Genomic DNA, 19,263 nt, shown 5'->3' with positions numbered 1-19,263 from the left:
TTAAAAAGCACAAAAATGCCTAAAAATTTGCAATTTCCAATTAGAAAGCTTTGCCAACGAGAACTGAATGCAGAAAACAATCAATTATAATGTGTGGAAAAAAATATGCACTAATTTTTAATTAATTAATTTTTACAATACATAAATGTACTAATAATTTTAAATAATAAAATCAATTATAAATTAAAAATAATTTTAGTGTGAAAAGTATAAAGCAATATATTATGAAAAAATAGTTTAATTTGTAAACAATAAATGAATCTAAATTATTGAAATTGAAGCTTACCTTTGTTGACCTAATATTCCTCAGTGATGCCTCCAGTTGATTCTCAAGCTCATTTGTATTCGTTTAGGCAAGATCTTTCCCAAGTAGGTTCCTACATATTTTATATATATATATATATATATATATATATATATATATATATATATATATATATATATATATAGTATAAAGATAGAATATATAGAATATCAACTTTAAGTTTGAAAACATAGCAAGTAAGTTATATAATTACCTTTGAGAAGATCCGGTATAATGTATGCAATAACTAGGCAGTCCTCAGTTCTAAGCCATGATGACCCACTAGTGAGACATGGAAATGTAGTACTTCCTAGCATTCTTGAGCCTAGAAAGCACGGATATATCAATCCCAAATACACTTCTCGGCCATCGGCCTGAAACCTGGGTGGAAGGTTGACATTGTTATCTACCATTGAAGCCAATAGAGGCAAGGGGGGATGAAGGTGGGTTTGGAAAGGATGAAAAATGTTGATAGAGATTGTTTGTCAATCTTATGAAGTTCAAAGCTAAATTCTTCATAGAAAAAGGAGTGATGCTCACACAAAATTATCATGCAGGGTACCAATTTCAGGATGATTAGGAAACTTGGTCACTAGCTGTAGAGGAGATCGTACAGATTTTCCAGAAACCCTGATTAACTAGACATAAAATGTTAATTAGAGATCTACACTTATGACACATGCAATTGTTGCATTGTATTGCAGGAGCAACATGTGTGACCAACTTGATGGTCAATTCTAGTTCCCCATACTTAACTCCTCGAAGCCTTAACCAAACATTCTGCACCACCTCACCATTCACACAGTTGGTATTTCTTTCACGGACAAGATAGTTTTCACCATCAGGTATGACCTTCCTTAATGTCGTCTCAATAGAGGACACTCTTAAGATGTCTCTTAATCTGGCTACAGAGACTATTGGTTGAAGGTTCAGGAAAGTATTCCCCATCTTGTCATCAACCTTCAAAAGATCTTTATCAAACACTTCCTCTCTCTCTCTCTCTCTCTCTCTCTCTCTCTCTATATATATATATATATATATATATATATATATATATATATATATATATATATATATATATATATATATATATAAACAACATCTTAGTTATACAACATAAGATCTAATAAACAGTACCTAGTATTCAAGATTTTAGAATGGGTAAAATATGTTTTAAGTCCCACAATTTTTTTTGTCAAAATTGATTTTAGTCCATACTTTAGAAACATGGTTTTAGTGCTCATATTTTTATAATTGGTTTCCTTTATGGAACTTAGAATACTTGAGTGAGGGACAAGATTAACCAAGATTGAAGAAAACAAGAATGAAGCGGCATACTAAATATCATGGAGCTCACCAAATTCAAAACTCCCAAGGGTTTTGTCAAAGTGAAATTTAGCTCTTCATTCCAAACAGGATTCAAGCAGCTATTAATTACCTTGGTCTTTGTAGTCTGGTACAATTTAATAACATTTCAAGGTTAAAATATGCTACATAATGTTAATGTTATTGTTAATAGAAACAAGCCAAAAATGAAATTAACATATAAATAAGTCTTATTTACCTGATTCCCTAGCTTGAGCACAACATAAGGATCACTAGTCTTGAAATCCTGGATCACCAACCTTTTCCCTTGCATAACAATGATTTTTAGCAACCCTAATTGTTTACCCATTATACTCCTTCAAACAAGTTAAACTAATAGTCAAACAAATAAATTTCTTTATTTGTTGTTCAAAGTTGGTGAAATGAATTTCCAAACTCACCCTACGCATGAGCAAGTTCCGCCATCAAAATTTACTCTAAAACGAAATAATGGTTTGAACCAGGAAAAAATAGTATCTCCCAAGCAGCGTATCTCAGCGCAATATAAGCAACATTTAGATTTGGCTTCTATAAACATCCTTTAACAAAATAATATACTAGTTATATTTTATTCAAGTATTACATTGAAACATCGCTCTGGATCCAGGACATCAATGCCTCAAAAAAATTATTTCCTAGATCACTACTAGGCAAGGCCCTATCCCTTGTATTACATAAATTGACTACGAAACTAGTATTACTAAATTGTCTCTCATGCATGAACTGAAGGTGGTGTTAAATCACAAAATCTTCCACTTTCTCTCAAGGGCACCAGTAATCCTTGTAATACATTAAGCAACACTTAGAGGGTACCCCGAAACTGCAATCAGGAAACACGATGATGTAAGAAATAGAAAATATCTTGACTAGTGCATGTTAAATAAACAATTAGCTGAGGTAGCATTTTGTATATATCCAAGTTTTGACAACAGTTTTTTTAGGGAAAATGAAAAGGGTCTTGCAAACTAATGCTTAGTTAAGGAATTAAGATAGAAAGTATTTTTATTGCTCCTACCTGAAATTAGAATATATTAGCATGTACTTACTTAGACAATAGGTACAAAAATTAAAAGTTGAGCTAGTATGAGTACCACAAAGACAAGGTCCATATTGCTAAGAATAATTGATACTTAGTCATCCATATCTACAAGCTTTTCCGAACTATATGATAGACCTGACATTCAAAGGAAACAATCACTTCTATAATTTTGAATATATTGATAAAAGATTATTAAAAGAGAAGATAAATAGAGAAGTGAGCATAGGATTCATGAATCCTTCCAATAATGGTACAAGGAAACATACACTAGCTTCATTTCCTCTGTATGTCTAAGAAACAAACCCCTTCAAAACAATTTGTGTAACCATGAAATCATCTTCAAAACCACAACACACCTATTTTTCGTGAGTTGATAGGCAAATATTGTGTGACAGGGTTTTTGATGGTTCAGAGAAGTTTCTCGTGCTTGTCAATAGCAAATATGCTCAATTTTTGAAGCAATTCCATTGCAAGTTAGTAAAGTTCAGGAGCAACAAATAAGAACTCATTACAACTTCTCACGAGCCAAGGAAATCAAATAACTAATAAAGACTTACACATGACACCAGCAACACGTTTGAATGTTCTTGGAATACAAACAAATGGCTTAACCTCTATAAGATCACCTTTTTCAGTCCTTATGTATACCGACCGCAATCTCCTAGCTTTATTTAGTGGGCTTTGGGGTTTGCAAAGAGGTGTGTGGTAGATTGAGGGTTTGAGGGTTAGGCTTTGGGATTGTGATCAGAAGCGGTTTGTCATTGCGGGATTTGGTCTTGGCGGCGTAGACGAGGAGGAGGATGGCTTCGAACCCCGCAAGGGATGGTGGCTCTAAGGAGTGGATGCGGGAGAGGTAGAGGCCGACAAGGAAGGGGAGGAAGGAGAGGACTACCAGGTGGAGGTGGGGGTTAGAGGAGAGGAAGGTGTCGTAGAGCCAGTGTGGAGGTGGTTAGGGTTTTCAAACGCTATAATCAAATAAGTAAGAGTGAGAAGTGAGGGACTATAAAGGGCACTTACTTCTAAGACAGTTTTTAGAAAACCCTCTTAGAATCATAATCATTTTAAGACAGTTTTTGTGAAACCGTCTTTATTGAAAAACTCTGTATTTTCAAAATTGTCACCGCCTAATATACTAAGACGGTTCTTGTCGAACCGTCGTTGTTTTGTTGTTGTAGAAAACACTTTGTTTAGTAGTGTTTACTAGCAAACCATTTTAGCACTATTTCTTTTTGCCCATTTTGCTACTAATTTTCAAAATTTTGTGTATTTTTTCACTCAACTTTTTTTACATATATTGCTTCTTATATTATATTTATAATTTTTTATTTTAAAAATTGAGTGTCAAAATGTGTAAAGTGTTGAATAAAAAACTATGCAAAATTCATTATTCGATAACAAAATTCACGAGAATGTGAAAGAAAGAAAAAGAACAAAACAAAAGGTGGCAAAGCGCAATAAATAGAGTAGTAGTCTCTCCTTTTTTGAATGTGTGCAACTAACATTAGTGAGTGATGTCTTATGGTCCTTTCCAAGAGAAGACACAAGTCCCCCAACCAAGCTTGTTAGTTGATTCCATTTTCTCGAAGCTCATTTTAGCGCCCAACCACCTCCACACTCGGATTCCCAACCCGAAAGACACCATTTCCCACTGCTTCACGTCGTTAATTACTCCGTCCGCCATGTGTGTCACCTTGCCTCCCACTCTGCCATCTCCATATTGAAGCACCATTTCTTGTAACTTTCATGCTTGTAGGAAAAATGGAGAGGGATCTGAATTCAATCTTCATAGTTTAGAAAATGTTTGGTTTTCCGTTCAAAAAAATGCTTTTAGATGTTTAAGGCATTTTTTAGGGTAAACTCAATTTTATGATATATTTGATTATCCTCAAAAATATGTTTGCATTTTAAAATTTTACCTTAAAACTTAATTTTATTGAAGCAAGACCTATGTTGCTTTTATAAACATAATTTGATCCATATTCTTAGTCGTTCAACTTCTAGAGGTGACTCATTTCAATATTATCTACTTAGAATTTTCTTTTATTTCTTATGAGCACCAACGTAGGATTCCGTTATATATATATATATATATAAATCTTGAAAGTATAGGAAAAGTACTTATGGATGGGTATCAACTTTGTGACTCTTTGGCAGCGTAAGACTGCAGTATTTGAATATAAATGGGTTTCAAAAGAAACAATTTTGAATTTTCTTTATAAAATCGTGTGCATGCCCGCATTCATGAGCATTTTGATCAAATCATGTGAATGCCTGAATCTTGCCAAACAACCTTAAAACAATTAAAAAGGAAATAGAAAAAAAAATCTTTTACTTTACATTATCCTACTTATACGAAAAATTGTTCATACGGAAAAACATTTCTGTTTCAAATAATATTTACTATTTATTTCAACAAAAGTAAAAATCTAAATTGGAAGGAACTGTTATTCACATGCACGTACACCTACACGCACATAACAATAATAATAAAAATATTTTTTTCTTGTGCAATTGCAAGTGATTTTGAATGATGAAAACTGAAAAAAAAAAAAAACGAGTATAATATTTGATTAAAAAAGAAAAAAAATAAGATGGCATCTACGAATTGTGGCACAAGAGTCACAAGATCATAGATAGGAGTGAATATATGAATTGGTTGCATCTTATATGGACTCTTACATGGACTGGATAAGTCTAGTTTGTGAGATACATGATATTTTTTTCAAGATCTGTAAGTCCAAATAATAATTTTAAAAAAAGAAAACTACATCAAATTAAAAGATTTTTTTCCTTCATTTCTAAGCTAAAAAATCTATCACATTAAAATATACCATCATTTATAATTAAAATATACTAACATTTTTAACATCAAACATTCAAACCTTCTAAATTAAAGATCAAGATCTTACCAAATTAATAATACTTGCACATTCTAACTACAACATCAACATCTTACTGTCTTAACAATAGTCTAAATATACATGAACTAAATATCAGTCTTTAATGTCTTAACAATTTAAAAGTCCAAATACACACAACCAAATGTTAAAGTGTTAATGTCTTAAAAACAAACATAAAACATTCTTATGTGGGTTTCCCGGGCCAGCGCATGAGCCTACAGATAAAGGATGCCAACAATAGTTGTGTGAATGAGACCAAATTTTCCTAGTTATGTGGATTTTAAAAAAAAGAGGTACATTATCCTCACTATCAGCGAGCTTAACAGACAAGTCTACGAATCTTGGTCCATATACCCACCTCTAACTATGTGCATGTTTGGATTAAAAATTATAAACTTAAGTTTACATACTAAGTTTGTAAGAACAACTCAAGACTTCCTTCTGCAAAACTGAGTTTCAGGCCAAATTTTCATTTGTAAACATACTTTTGAAAGTGTTCTACATACCAACAATAGTTGACACAAATACAAATCCTGATTTTGGATATGGAATAAACTGTCCCAGACGAAAATCAATCACTGATTTCAGTGGAAACTACTTCACACCAATTTCATATCTAGATAAAAAAAAAGTTGATGCGTTTTATAAGCATAATTCTGTACAGAATAGCTATGATGTTTTAATTGTACTCATTGTTTCAACTTTCAAAGCTCTACCAGACGGGGGCAATTTATAGACCTCCTTGTTAAAAAAAAAAGGTCATTTTTCAAGCACCAGTGTCTGGTGTTGAGGGCAAGGCCACTCTTAGCATAAGCAGTAATGAACCACATCAGACAACACATTAGCAAGAATTACAAGACTTATAAAATCAAAGTGTATCAAACCATGAATCAAAATCATCAGCCACTTTGGACTTGTTTCCAGAATGTGAAGAAGATTGCATGCTGTGATGGAAAGGTTTTTCTTCCTGTGGCCGTAATAAAACATTTGGATTCATCAAAGTGGATGTTTCCTCCAGCAATTCATCAAGTGCATCATCTAGACTAGCAGTAATTGATGCAGTTTTGGATGGAACTGGATCTTTCTTTGAAACCTGAGGATACACAGAAGAGACTCCCAATGAAACCGGAATCGAGGTGTAGGACTTAAAGCCCGAAGAATCTAGAATCTTGGTCTCACTAAGTGAATCTAGAAGCATATCTAGTTCTTTTTCAACATCAGCAGCCCCAAATGCTGAGTACTGTTTCCCTCTTGCATCTTCAGTAGAATGTAAACTAGCATCTGAACATGGAACAAATGCTTTATTTTTACTAGAACAGCTAGTTTGCTGAGCTTCAGCATTGACATAGTTTACAGGAATGTGAAAGACGTTGTTGGACAAGGGGAATGTAGAAACAGCATGGCTACTGCTACTGGAACTAGATGATGTAAACTGATCTGCAGCTAGATCATCTAAATCTAATTCTTTAGACATCCTATTGGCTAGTTCACTGTCCTCTTTAGTTTTCAGTTCCTCGTGCTCTTCATTGCTGCTCACTGCCAACTCCTCCACACACTGCATAAAATAAACTGCATTAATGCAGCAAATATAGAATTGCAGACTATATATAAAAGAGTGAAACTCATCCTGTAACTTTTGGATTTCACCAGGCATAAAATTGGAAATATAATATGACTCTACCATAACTATTTGTATCATAGTGCACAAAGAAATTTCTGAAGTTAGGAATCTTTCATCATTTTCCAAAAACTAATAATGATTACTTTCATTTTCGTATTCTATAGCACTGTATGATCATACCCACACGAATCCATTGTTACAATTGATAAAAAACACATATGGCTATGTTTCAGTGTATCTGATACAGAAATGTAGTGTATTATGGCTCATGCCTTATCAACAGGTGATCAATTTACAGTTTATCTATCTGTCTTTCCATAATGCAAAGAAACAAGTGTTAATGACTTACTGCTATAGCTGAACACATATAATGTTACATTAACTATTTCTGCCATCACTATTTCCCACTTTAACTTAATTGTTAATGACTTACTGCTATAGCTGAACATATAATGTTACAGACTACAGAGCGAGTTCTAGGATTCCCTATGAATTTCTCTGTACAACTATGTAATACTTTTTACGATCAATAAAAAATTAAGAAATTATCCAATTCCCCAGTGCACAGAAACAGTGTTGCACATTAAGAGGACAAGAGTGAGCCTTTTCAAATCCTTTTAGTTAGAGTTATAATAACATCAAGCTTGATTTTTATAATGAAACTTCAATCAGATCGTAGAAATAAAATCCCTAGTTCTAAACAAGAAACTTCTTGAAAAGTGCAAGTTAGGTCTAATGTAAAAATATGTATGCTGCACTTTTCACCCAGCCTCTGCCCAAGCCTTGGAAGGGAAAAAAGGAATATGAAATTAAGAAAATAAAATGAATGTAAAAATAAATATTTTGAAACTCAACTTAATTTATTGCTATAAACATCCACCCACATAATTTTAAGGAACAATTAGGGAGTACACGTACCAACTCAGTGGGTAATAGGTCAGACTCAATGAATAATCTCTTTGATAAGTCAACTTTGGCAAAACTTTCAGCTAGAGCATGCAAATTCAAGGACAAAAATGATGCCTGCATGAAAACCCAATTCAGGACAAGTAAGGCAATACTGAAAATGAAGTTGGAATACAACATCTAGCAATATAATCAAGATATGAAAATCTTGCAAAGGCAAATCATGATAAGAATGCTGCAGAAAATCATGCAGATCGACAACAATTCTACAATTAATTTACATAGCAGAATTATAATTCCCAATAACAATCATTTGCAGGAAAAAAAAAACTGTTTGAAAAAAAAAATCAATAACAAAGTGTCTAATACTCAAATGCACACTGCATACTCAAACTTTCAACCATCCTACAGTTTTGTTGCAAGCGTGAAGAATCACAAGAAAAATTTGCAGTCACACATGCATAGCCTATACAACCCAAATGGACCACTTTACAAAGTAGCTACTATATAAATGGAAGAACTACTGACGACAATTAGTACACAAGGGAATACATACCAACAAATTTGTCAACAAAGTAATAACAATTTCAAACAGTATAGTTGGACACAAGCACCAAAAATACTATAATAGCTTTATATGTGCCTTTCTCTTCTTTTTATATGAGCACTTTCAAGTATCAACTATCAAGCACTTCAGATTACTAGTACTTACTGCTAAACAACCTGGGTTACAAGCAATAGAAAGGTGGTTGAAGCTGACCTCATTGATTCTCAATGTTAATTTACTAAAGATGCTCAAGAAGCTCATACTACCATGCCTAAACTCCTATGACGAGAACTATCTCTATAAGATTCACAAAGCATTACTAAACTTGTGCACCAATCTTTTACTCATATCAACATTTTTTTTTTGCTCAGCACATAGTTATTACTCATATCAACATTAGTTAAGGGAATGAATAAATTACCTCTGGATTTCCAGTTGTCTTATCATCTACAACGAAGTTATCATCTCCAACCCAGGAGACAATGCCCTCTCCCCTGACCACAAGCATAGAGCTCAATCCCACACCAAACTCCCCTGTAAAATAATGTCGTGCAATAAATAAATAAATAAATAAATAAAAACAAAAAACTGAACAACATTTATATTAAACAGAAGTATCAATGACTAATCACCTAATTACACATGCTCATCATAAGCTAATGCTACTGCTGAAATATATCAGGAGCAATTAGGAATCATGAAACACTAGTTACAAGGACAAAATTAAGGTGTAGTGAAGTTAGAATTTCATCTATGTTTAATACAGAGCTTTATGGTGCTAATTACAAAGACAAAACTCTTTTTCTAACTAGAGAAGGACATCAGCCAATGGAAGCATGTTTGAGAGTTATATTTTAGGGAAAATAGGAAAGGACAATTTTTTTATGCACTGACAGTGAAAACATCATTGCACTGTCATTCAATCACAAGCCCTCTCGGATGACAAACAATCATGTATAGCAAGTTTGTCAACTTTTACAATAATTACTTTGTAAGTCATAATTTAAGTATAATTTTTTACATTAACATTACGTAGAAATTAAACTCACAAAAATAAACAAAATATTTAAAATCAAGATTATATCCATTTATTATTTTGTTTAATTTCTAATCACTGTCAATGTAAAACAGATTAGAAATCATTGTTAATATCATTCTTAAGATAATCATGGTTGGTGTAACTTTTAAGAATAAACTTAGAATACATTAAGGTTTGTGATCAGATATCAGTACAAAGCACTATTTTTTATTTATTTATTTGTATAAAATGACTATATGACACTATCGAGGATTGAAACTAGCAGCTCATGCAAACTACCCATACCTCTTACTCCTATGTCAATCCTATTGGATTTTTTACTCTTTAAGTTTATTTCTAATTTCAATGCTTATTCAATTAAAAATAAAAAGTTTGATCTTCTCTTCTATTTCACTTCACTTCAAAACCAAATTCCAAGACATGACACTAAACTTGGCACCTAAATTTTATCCAAATTATTACAAACAATAATGAATAACGCAAAACACATACCAGGAAGAAGATCATCGAAAGCAGGGAATCCCTCTAAACTCGTCTCCGCTTGAGACTGAGCCTCTGCAACCAGGTGGCGAAAGTCCGCACCTTTACTTTTGGGCAAGACAACATCGACGGTTTTGCTCGCAATTCCGGACCCAGAATCCAATTCTTCTTCCTCATCCTCGTACCTGTCCCAATTCGAGGGAAGCGCGGAACGGTGGCTTTTCTTCTTCTGGCTCACTTGCTGCTTCCCCAACGGGTTGTTCTTCGCAGCGTCATTGGGGCCCACAGAAGAAGACGATGATGATGTTGGGGCTTTGGGCTTGTGACTATGGGGAGATTTTTTGCTATGGTGCTGCGTGTGGTTTCTCTTTGATTTCGCCAAAGCCTTCACATCCATTGGAGGTGAATACAGCTGCTGAGGTTTTCAATTTGACATTGCTTTTTGGTGAAGGGTGGAAGGATTGGAATTGAATTGAGGTGATTAGAAAAATTAGGGTTTTAGACAAGGGTTGAATCTAATCTACGGCATCGTTTCAGATCTTAAGCAGCATTGTTTCTTCGTGTGAGGCAAACGTATGTTTAGAAAAATATTACCACTTTTAATTTTAATTTGTTTTTATCCGTTGGATTTATATAAAATGATGCGAAACCCATTTTTAACTTAAATTCAAATACAAAATTAATTGTCCTTAAAGGCAGGTTTTGGTTGTTCTTGCCTTCTTGGCATGGAAGAAAAGTATTGGGCCCCAACCATCTTTTATGTTTGGGAACTTTCTAAGTGCACCCAGCAAATAACATGAAGTAGCGAAAATGTCCTTTAGTAAACATTTAAAAGTAAAATTTTAAAAGGAGAAGCTTCTTCGTCACGTCCGTACAGCCGTCACCATTCGCATCCTAGGTTTTCTAGCTTCTCCCTTCTTTGCTGTGTTCGTCTGTTGCTGCCACCACCACAGTCGCCCCAATAGCTGTCGCGCCCATCGCCGCCACCACCACCGCAATCGCTGTGAGTGATTTTCTTTCCTTCCTACGTTATTTGTGGGGGTGGGTGCGTTGTTTGGTTGCGAGATCCGTATAACTCATACGGATGAGTTAGTACGTATAACTCATACGGATTATCTAATCCATATGAGTTATACGAATTAGTTAGTTCTTATATTTTATTAAATTATTAAAAATTTTGTTAAAAATAAATTATTTAGATTTTTGTTTGAAATAGTTAAATATTTTATTAAAAATAAATAAATATTTTTTTTGTTTTCAAATAGTTATTGTTGATTTTTTAAATAAAAATAAAAACATTTAAATTATGTTTATAAATATTTTTTGTTTTTGTATAAATAGTATATTATTTTCAAATATGTTCAAAATAGTTATTGTTTTCTTAATTGGAAATATATTATTTTCAAATATGTTTTGAAATAGTTATTGTTTTCTTAAATTAAAATATATTATTTTCAAATATGTTCTGAAATAGTTATTGTTTTTTTAAAGGAAAATATATTATTTGTAAATATGTTTTGAAATACTTATTGTTTTTGTCAATTAAAATATATTATTTTCAAATATGTTTTGAAATAGTTTTTTTTAATGAAATATATTATTTTGAAATAATTATTATTTTTTAAATTAAAATATATTATTTTCAAATATGTTCTGAAATAGTTATTGTTTTTTTTAAATGAAAAAATATTATTTTTAGATATGTTTTGAAATAGTTATTGTTTTTTTTTTAAAATTAAAATGTATGAGTTTTAAATATGTTTTGAAATACTTAATGTTTTTTTAAGTATAAATATTTTATTTAGAATGTTGTTTTTAAATAGTTAATCTATTTTAATAAAAAAATAGATTATTTTCAATTTTCTTTTGAAATAGTTATTGTTTTATTTTTTAATTATAAATATATTTGTAATTATTATATATTAGTTTTTTATGTAATTAATTAATTATAGTGTTTTTTGAAGTTGCCTTTAAATAAAGAAGTTAATTCACTACATAAAATTAATTAAAAATAAAATTTGAATATATATATATATATATATATAATATTTTTTAATTTACGAATGAGTAATTGATTGGATATTGTTTGAATTTTGACATAAATTTGTATGTATGTTCAAATTTACAGATTATAGTTAGAACCAGAGGTTTAGGTCGTGCTTTAGGTAGAGTTGTAGGAAGAGCCCTGGGGAGAGAAGATAATCGTGATGCATATGAAGCTCCCTAGCCACGAAGGCCCACAACATTCACATGTAGGCAACGGGAAGCTGCCGTTGTTGCTGAGGATGCTCTTAACGTGGATGATGCAACTGAAGAGGTCTTCCAACATCCTGAAGAAGTTGGTGTTGATGCCCAAGGTTTTCCAGGCAGGTCACGTGACACATCAGTTCTGACTGTCTATGTTGATCATGTTGCAATCATTGTTTGGAATGAAGAGGTATTTATAGTTTTTAATAAATTATATTTCAATAAGTATTTGTTATTATTGTTAAAATTATTTAAATTTTTTTAGGAACGTCCTGAATTGAAGTTATCCTCCCATGGAAGGAAGGTTCAGAAATTCAGGAGGTCTGTTGCTAAGATTGAAGGGTTAGTCGCTGCCACAGGATTAAGTCCTTTGATCGCATGTTCATTGGACACTGGCGATCGAGGACTTATATCAACTTTTTGTGGAGAGGTGACATAAGGAAACAAGCGGTTTCCATATTCTAGTAGGAGAGGTCACCATCACCCTCGACGATGTGGCCTCTTTGCTTCATCTGCCCATCATAGGCACATTCCACAGCTTCGACACTCTTCATGTCGACAAATCGGTGTTGATGTTAGTGGAGTTACTTGAAGTTAGTGGAGATGAAGCTAGAGCTGAGATAGTACAATGTCATGGGGCATATGTATGCCTATCATGGCTACGGGAGATTTATCATAGCAAATGTGAGGCCAGACACTGGGCTATAGTAGCTCGAGCTTATTTGTTGCATGATCGAGGCCATACCCGAATCAAATAAACATTAAAAATGCATTATCAAGGAAGTGATCCTAGGTCGTCTCACAACGAGCAATGGTCAACCAAACGTTCATAACAGATAGTAATAAAACAGTAACGAATTGGGGGGTTGTTTGTTTTTGTAAATTAAACAGCAAGCAAATTTGAATTAGAAAATAACAGAATTAAAACATGTTGTTTCCCCTTGATTCACATGCAAGTCTCTTATCCTAGGTTATGAGAATTTATCCATAATCAATTCAACCACTTAATCCAACCCTAAATTAAATTACTAAGCGAAAATTAACATAAGGCTGTTATTATGTGATTACGCAACACATACACTAATTAATCATGAACGAAATTGATCATTAAGCATGAATGTAAATTAAGCGTAAAGACAATTAATCAAGCACTAAGCATGCATGGATTAATAGCAACAAATACAGAGTAATTGGTGAAGAAGAAAAACTGATCAGAATTCAATAGTAATAACAAAACCTCAAAGAGAGTTGTGCTTGATCCTCAAGAGAAAACAACGCTGGAGACTTAGCCTTCCATTAATCAACAGAAAATGAAATTGTAGATTGAAGCAGAAACGAAATTGCATAAAACAAATTTTATTCTACATGAACAGTGTGCATGAACAGTCATAAAAACTGGAATTGCAAAACCCTAAAATTATTTTCCTCCTTCGAAAAATTCCCTAAACTAAAACCTTAGTGTTGTTATATAGGTCCTCAGCCACAAAGCTTACAAATCTGTTTTAAGTCCAAGCCCATAAATAAAATAAAATCTGGACAAGATAAGATAAGATTTGATGAAATAAAATCTAGATGAAATAAAATCTGGATAAGATAAGATTAGATTGGATGAAATAAAATCTAGATGAAATAAAATCTGGATAAGACAAGATTTGATAAAATAAAATTGTCTGTTCTCTTCAAGTCCAAGCCCAATTCTAGATTCAAGCCCAATTGCTTATATTTCTCCTAAAATTAAATTAAAAACACAAAATTAGTCAAGTAGGCCCAAATGATAAAACTGCATAATTAATTTGATAATTAAAGTTAATCAGTAATTAAAATGGTGACAAAAAAGGTTAAGAAATAAGAGAAAATAATGACACATCAAATACCCCCACACTTAGCCTTTTACACTCCTGGGCAAAATCAAAAAGCAAAGCAAGGAACAAATCCAAAGACATTCAAGAGAGACAAACAAACACAAAAATAATTACATATTTCTCAATGAATCTCAAGGAATGAAATGAATGGGCAACATCCAACACGTAGAGAGTTAAAGAATCAAGACAGTCATGAAAATCATCCAAGCATCTCAAACATGGCAAGATAGTCAATCAGCTCAAGAATGAAAAGTGATAAAGCCTCATAAGATATGCACTTTATCTCTCAAGTGTCTAGGCTACTGTTTACTTTCAGAGCACCCATGAAAACAAACACCACATAGACTTGACAAGACTCTAAAATTGACAACCACACCATAAACACATGCATATGAGGATCAAAAGGTCTTTTAAGGTTGTAATGGGGCCAAGGACAAGGTAGAGGAAAGTATGGGATAAGTAGCTAAAAACCCAAAGGAATAGAGAAGCAATGGGGAATAAGTGAGAACTAAGAAAAAGTAGTAAACCCTAAAACCAAAATTAAAAATTAAGCATAAAAAGTAAACCCAAAACAAAGTCAACCAAGTCCTCAAACCAATCCAAGTCTTCAAACCAAGACCTCATGTATTTCAACTTCATTCTTTTTCTTTTTTTTTATATTTTTTTCTTTTTTTTAATGTGAATAGTAGCAATTGAAAGCAATTGAAAAATAAAGCAACAATTAGGCAATATATGTATATACATCAAGCATGACCAAAATACATCATCAAGCATGGCCAACAAAAACATATCATCCAATGAAACATACCCCCCCCCCCCCCCCCACTTATTCCCAAAACAATTCCAAAGCTCTAAGATTCCTTAAGGGTAGGGTGAGATCATGGTTTTTCACTTAAGGCTTGTAATGAGCTTCAAAACAAAGAAAGGGGAACATAGGCTCAAAGGGGCTATCAAAAGAATTAATTCAAGGTAGGCTCATTTGGCTAGAGGCTTATAAGAACAAAATGCCCAAATCATCTCCCAACATGCATGTGAAGCAAGAAGTATCAACAAGAGTCAAGCCAAGGCTATTGCGCAAGCAATCAATGGGGCAAAACACACCGAATAAAATAGATGATGATGACTTAAATTCTCACCAAGGGTAAATCTATCATTTTCAATTCGAACTTTCAAAACTAACTTGACATGTAGAGAAAAACAAGGATTTCAATTCACAAAATGCCAAGAAACTCCTATTTCAAAAACAATTACCCATTACCTGTACATAACCTATAATTCAAAGAGAAACATGCAATGTTGTACACAAAACATAAAACCAAAATAACAAAATTAACCTAGAAAACCTAAAAAAATTAAACTAGAAAACCCAACAAAATTAATCTAAAATACCCAACAAAATCAACAAAATTAAAGAACAATCTCCCCCCCCCCCCCCCCCCCCACACACACACTTAAACAACACATTGTCCTCAATGTAGCACAATCACAAGATCAAGAGCAATCAAAACAATCAATAAAATTGGACAAGTGCAATAAAAGTAAAGAAGGAGACAAAAAAAAAACTCCCTAAGTCATGGCGGAAGAGAAGTAAGGTGAAGTAAGGAGGTCTCCTTCACCACTACATCCACTAAGGAGGGATTTGTGAGGAATGGTTTCAACAGGTGTCCATTGACCTTGAAGCTCTTATCTGTGGATTCACTTTTGATCTCAATTGTACCATAAGGAAAAACATTAGTCACCACAAAAGGACCAATCCACTTTGACCTCAACTTACCACACATGAGTCCGAGCCTAGAGTTATACAATAAAACTTTCTGTCCAACCACGAAGTCCTTCTTAGCTATCAAGTTGCCATGGAACTTCTTGGTCTTCTCCTTGTAGAATTTGGAATTCTCATAGGCTTCTAAACGGATCTCATCTAGCTCACTTAGTTGCAACTTCCATTCCTCTCCAGCCTGATCAATAGAGAAGTTGTAGGTCTTTACAGCCCAGTAGGCTTTGTGCTCTATCTCTACAGGAAGATGGCATGCCTTGCTAAAGACAACCCGATAAGGCGACATTCCTATGGGTGCTTTGTAGGCAGTCCTATGCGTCCAAAGAGCATCATTCGGCCTGGTGCTCCAATCCTTTCTGTTTTGCTGCACAATCTTCTCTAAGATCCTTTTTATCTCCCTGTTTGAAATCTCAGTCTGCCCATTAATTTGGGGGTGGTAAGGTATGGAAATTATGTGCACAACCCCATACTTTTTGAGCAAGGCATACATGGATCTGTTTCAAAAATGGGTGCCTTGATCACTAATGATGGCTCTAGGGACTCCAAACCTGCAAAACAGATTAGATCTAACAAAATCCACAACAACCTTAGCATCATTAGTTCTGGTGGGTTTGGCTTCCACCCATTTTGAAACATAATCAATTGCAAGGAGAATATAAACAAAACCAAAAGAGACATGGAAAGGCCCCATAAAATCTATACCCCAGACATCAAACACCTCACAGAATAACATGGGTTGTTGAGGAATTTGCGTCTCCGTGAAAGTAAGCCGCCTGCTCTCTGACAAGGCTCACAAGTGCTACAGATTCTCCATGCATCCTTGAAGATGGTGGGCCAATAGAAACCGTAGTCAAGCACCTTGCAAGCTGTCCTCTGTATGCCAAGATGACCACCTGGTGCGGAAGAATGAAAGAATTGCAGGACTGAGTCAATCTCATGGTCTGGAATGCATCTCCTAATAACCTGGTCACTGCACAACTTCCACAAATAGGGGTCATCCCAAATATAATGCTTAGCATCGCTCTTAATTTTATCATTTTGAGCTTTAGATTCTAAGGGAGGAAAAACAGAAGCAACCAAATAATTCACAATATTAGCAAACCAGGGAGTGGGGAAGGAATCAGAAATACTATACAGAATGTACAAATGGTCATCCGGAAAATCATCCTGAATGGGTGAGTCCTCAGACACATGCTCAATCCTACTCAGATGGTTAGCCACGAGGTTCTGTGCACCGCTCTGCTCTGATCATGGATCTACAAATCAAACTCTTCGAGCCAAAGCATCCACCTGATCAATCTAGGCTTTGATTCAGCCTTCTTCAACAGGTACTTCAGAGCTGCATGGTCAGTATAAACAATAACATGAGTACCAAGTAAATATGAACGAAATTTCTCAAGAGCAAAAACTATCGCTAATAGCTCCTTCTCTGTGGTAGTGTAATTGGCTTGAGCAGCATCCAAAGTTCTAGAAGCGTAGTAGATCACCCGAGGCAGCTTATCAATCTTTTGAGCAAGGACAACCCCCAATGCGTAATTGGATGCATCGCACATTAGCTCAAATGGGGCTGTCCAATCAGGTGCCTGAATGATAGAGGTGGTAGTCACCGCACGCTTGAGACAATCAAAAGCCTCTTTGCATCGGTCATCAAAATCAAACTCAACCTCCTTTTGCAGCAGATTAGATAGTGGAAGGGCCACTTTGCTAAAATCCTTGATAAAGCGCCTATAAAACCCTGCATGACCAAGAAAAGAACGAACCTCTCGCACGCAAGAGAGGTAAGGCAATTGTGAAATAACATCTATTTTTGCAGGGTCTACCTCTATGCCCCTACTGGAAATGATATGCCCTAAAACTATACCTTGTTCTACCATGAAGTGACATTTTTCAAAATTCAGCACAAGGTTAGTTTCAATGCATCTATGGAGAACTCTATCCAGACTATCCAAACATGCATCAAAAGAGGATCCATAAATAGTAAAATCATCCATAAACACCTCTATGCAACTCTCTAAAAAATCACTAAAAATGCTAAGCATACACTGCTGGAAGCTACCAGGGGCGTTGCATAGGCCAAAGGGAATCCTCCTATAGGCAAAAGTGCCAAAGGGACAGGTGAATGTGGTCTTTTCTTGATCCTCAAGAGCAATACGAATTTGTAAATAACCAGAAAAACCATCAAGAAAACAGTAATGAGACTTACCTGCCAAGCACTCAAGCATTTGATCAATGAATGGCAGGGGAAAGTGATCTTTTCTGGTTACCTGGTTCAGCCTCCTATAATCAATGCAGACTTGCCAGCTATTCTGCACTCTTGTGGGGATAAGCTCATCCCTTTCATTCTTAATTATTGTGAGGCTTCTCTTCTTAGGAACCACTTGGACTAGACTCACCCACTGGCTGTTAGAAATGGGGTAGATGATTCCAGCTTGTAAGAGCTTGGTCACCTCCTTTTTCACCACATCTAGAATGACAGGGTTGAGTCGCCGTTGTGGCTGCCTCACTGGCTTAGCTCCATCCTCTAAAAGTATCCTATGCATGCAGGTAGATGGGCTAATACCAGGAATGTCTGCTAAAGTCCATCCAATGGCTTTCTTGTGCTTCTTGAGAACTAGGAACAACGTCTCCTCTTGCTTAGCAGCAAGGGAGGCAGAGATGATCACTGGAAATTTTTCCTTGTCCTCCAAGTAAACATATTTGAGGGTTACTGGTAAGGGCTTCAACTCTGGTGTGGGTGGTGGCTAAACAGTGGGAGGAACCAGGGTAGGAGAAGAAAAAGGTTCCTCAGCCTGTACCTTATAAAGCAAGTAAGAAGTATATGTACTTCCTGCAACATGGTTAGTGCATTCTGACTCTAAAATTCAACATCAAGAGGTACAACACCAGACTCAAATTCAAATTCACTCTTAGCATAAAAATCAAATATAGGATCAAATTCAAACTCAGGTTCAGAGTCAATGCATAAGGAATGACAAGTATGCAAATCAAATAAAAATGGATATTTCCTATCATGAAGAGGATCAAAATCAAACATATAATCATCAACAATCTGATCAATTATCTCAGCATGAAAAACAGAATGATCCTCAGATGGATGTTTTGTGGCATCAAGAATGTTAAAATGAACAACAATATCACCAAATTCCATAGACAATGTGCCAGCATAAACATCTATCTTG

The 19,263-nt window shown here is 34.4% G+C and overlaps 2 protein-coding genes and 1 pseudogene across 2 annotated transcripts; all 3 read right to left on the bottom strand.

The window, feature by feature from the left end:
• Positions 1-880: 880 nt before the first annotated feature.
• On the bottom strand, positions 881-1,979 carry LOC114378737 (protein C2-DOMAIN ABA-RELATED 11-like). The gene is made up of 3 exons (XM_028337366.1): positions 1,869-1,979; positions 1,662-1,757; positions 881-1,291 (listed from the first exon to the last, which is right to left on the bottom strand). The coding sequence occupies exons 1-3, from the start codon at positions 1,977-1,979 to the stop codon at positions 881-883; spliced, it is 618 nt and encodes a 205-aa protein (XP_028193167.1).
• Positions 1,980-2,127: 148 nt separating this feature from the next.
• LOC114378736 lies at positions 2,128-4,437 on the bottom strand (annotated as a pseudogene).
• A 1,786-nt stretch (positions 4,438-6,223) lies between these two features.
• Positions 6,224-10,789, bottom strand: LOC114378236. Its single transcript, XM_028336794.1, has 4 exons — positions 10,214-10,789; positions 9,104-9,216; positions 8,148-8,252; positions 6,224-7,163 (listed from the first exon to the last, which is right to left on the bottom strand). Exons 1-4 carry the CDS (start codon positions 10,596-10,598, stop codon positions 6,477-6,479), a joined length of 1,290 nt encoding a protein of 429 aa, XP_028192595.1. The 5' UTR covers positions 10,599-10,789; the 3' UTR covers positions 6,224-6,476.
• Positions 10,790-19,263: the final 8,474 nt, after the last annotated feature.

This window comes from Glycine soja, chromosome 12, assembly GCF_004193775.1.
Source record: "Glycine soja cultivar W05 chromosome 12, ASM419377v2, whole genome shotgun sequence".
NCBI lineage: Eukaryota > Viridiplantae > Streptophyta > Magnoliopsida > Fabales > Fabaceae > Glycine > Glycine soja.
Note: the sequence above shows the minus strand (reverse complement) of the source record. Positions and strands in the feature narration are given on the sequence as shown.

Bases quoted from the DNA above. Each gene is read 5' to 3' on its own strand.
- LOC114378737 (XM_028337366.1), bottom strand. From the start codon at position 1,979: ATGGGTAAACAATTAGGGTTGCTAAAAATCATTGTTATGCAAGGGAAA. The intron at 1,758-1,868 runs GTAAATAAGACT...AAATTGTACCAG, and splicing joins TGCTCAAGCTAGGGAATCAG to ACTACAAAGACCAAGGTAAT. The intron at 1,292-1,661 runs GTGAGCTCCATG...AGAGAGAGAGAG, and splicing joins CCTTGGGAGTTTTGAATTTG to GAAGTGTTTGATAAAGATCT.
- LOC114378236 (XM_028336794.1), bottom strand. From the start codon at position 10,598: ATGGATGTGAAGGCTTTGGCGAAATCAAAGAGAAACCACACGCAGCAC. The intron at 9,217-10,213 runs GTATGTGTTTTG...ATTATTTTACAG, and splicing joins TTTCGATGATCTTCTTCCTG to GGGAGTTTGGTGTGGGATTG. The intron at 7,164-8,147 runs GTACGTGTACTC...TATTTTATGCAG, and splicing joins ACCTATTACCCACTGAGTTG to TGTGTGGAGGAGTTGGCAGT.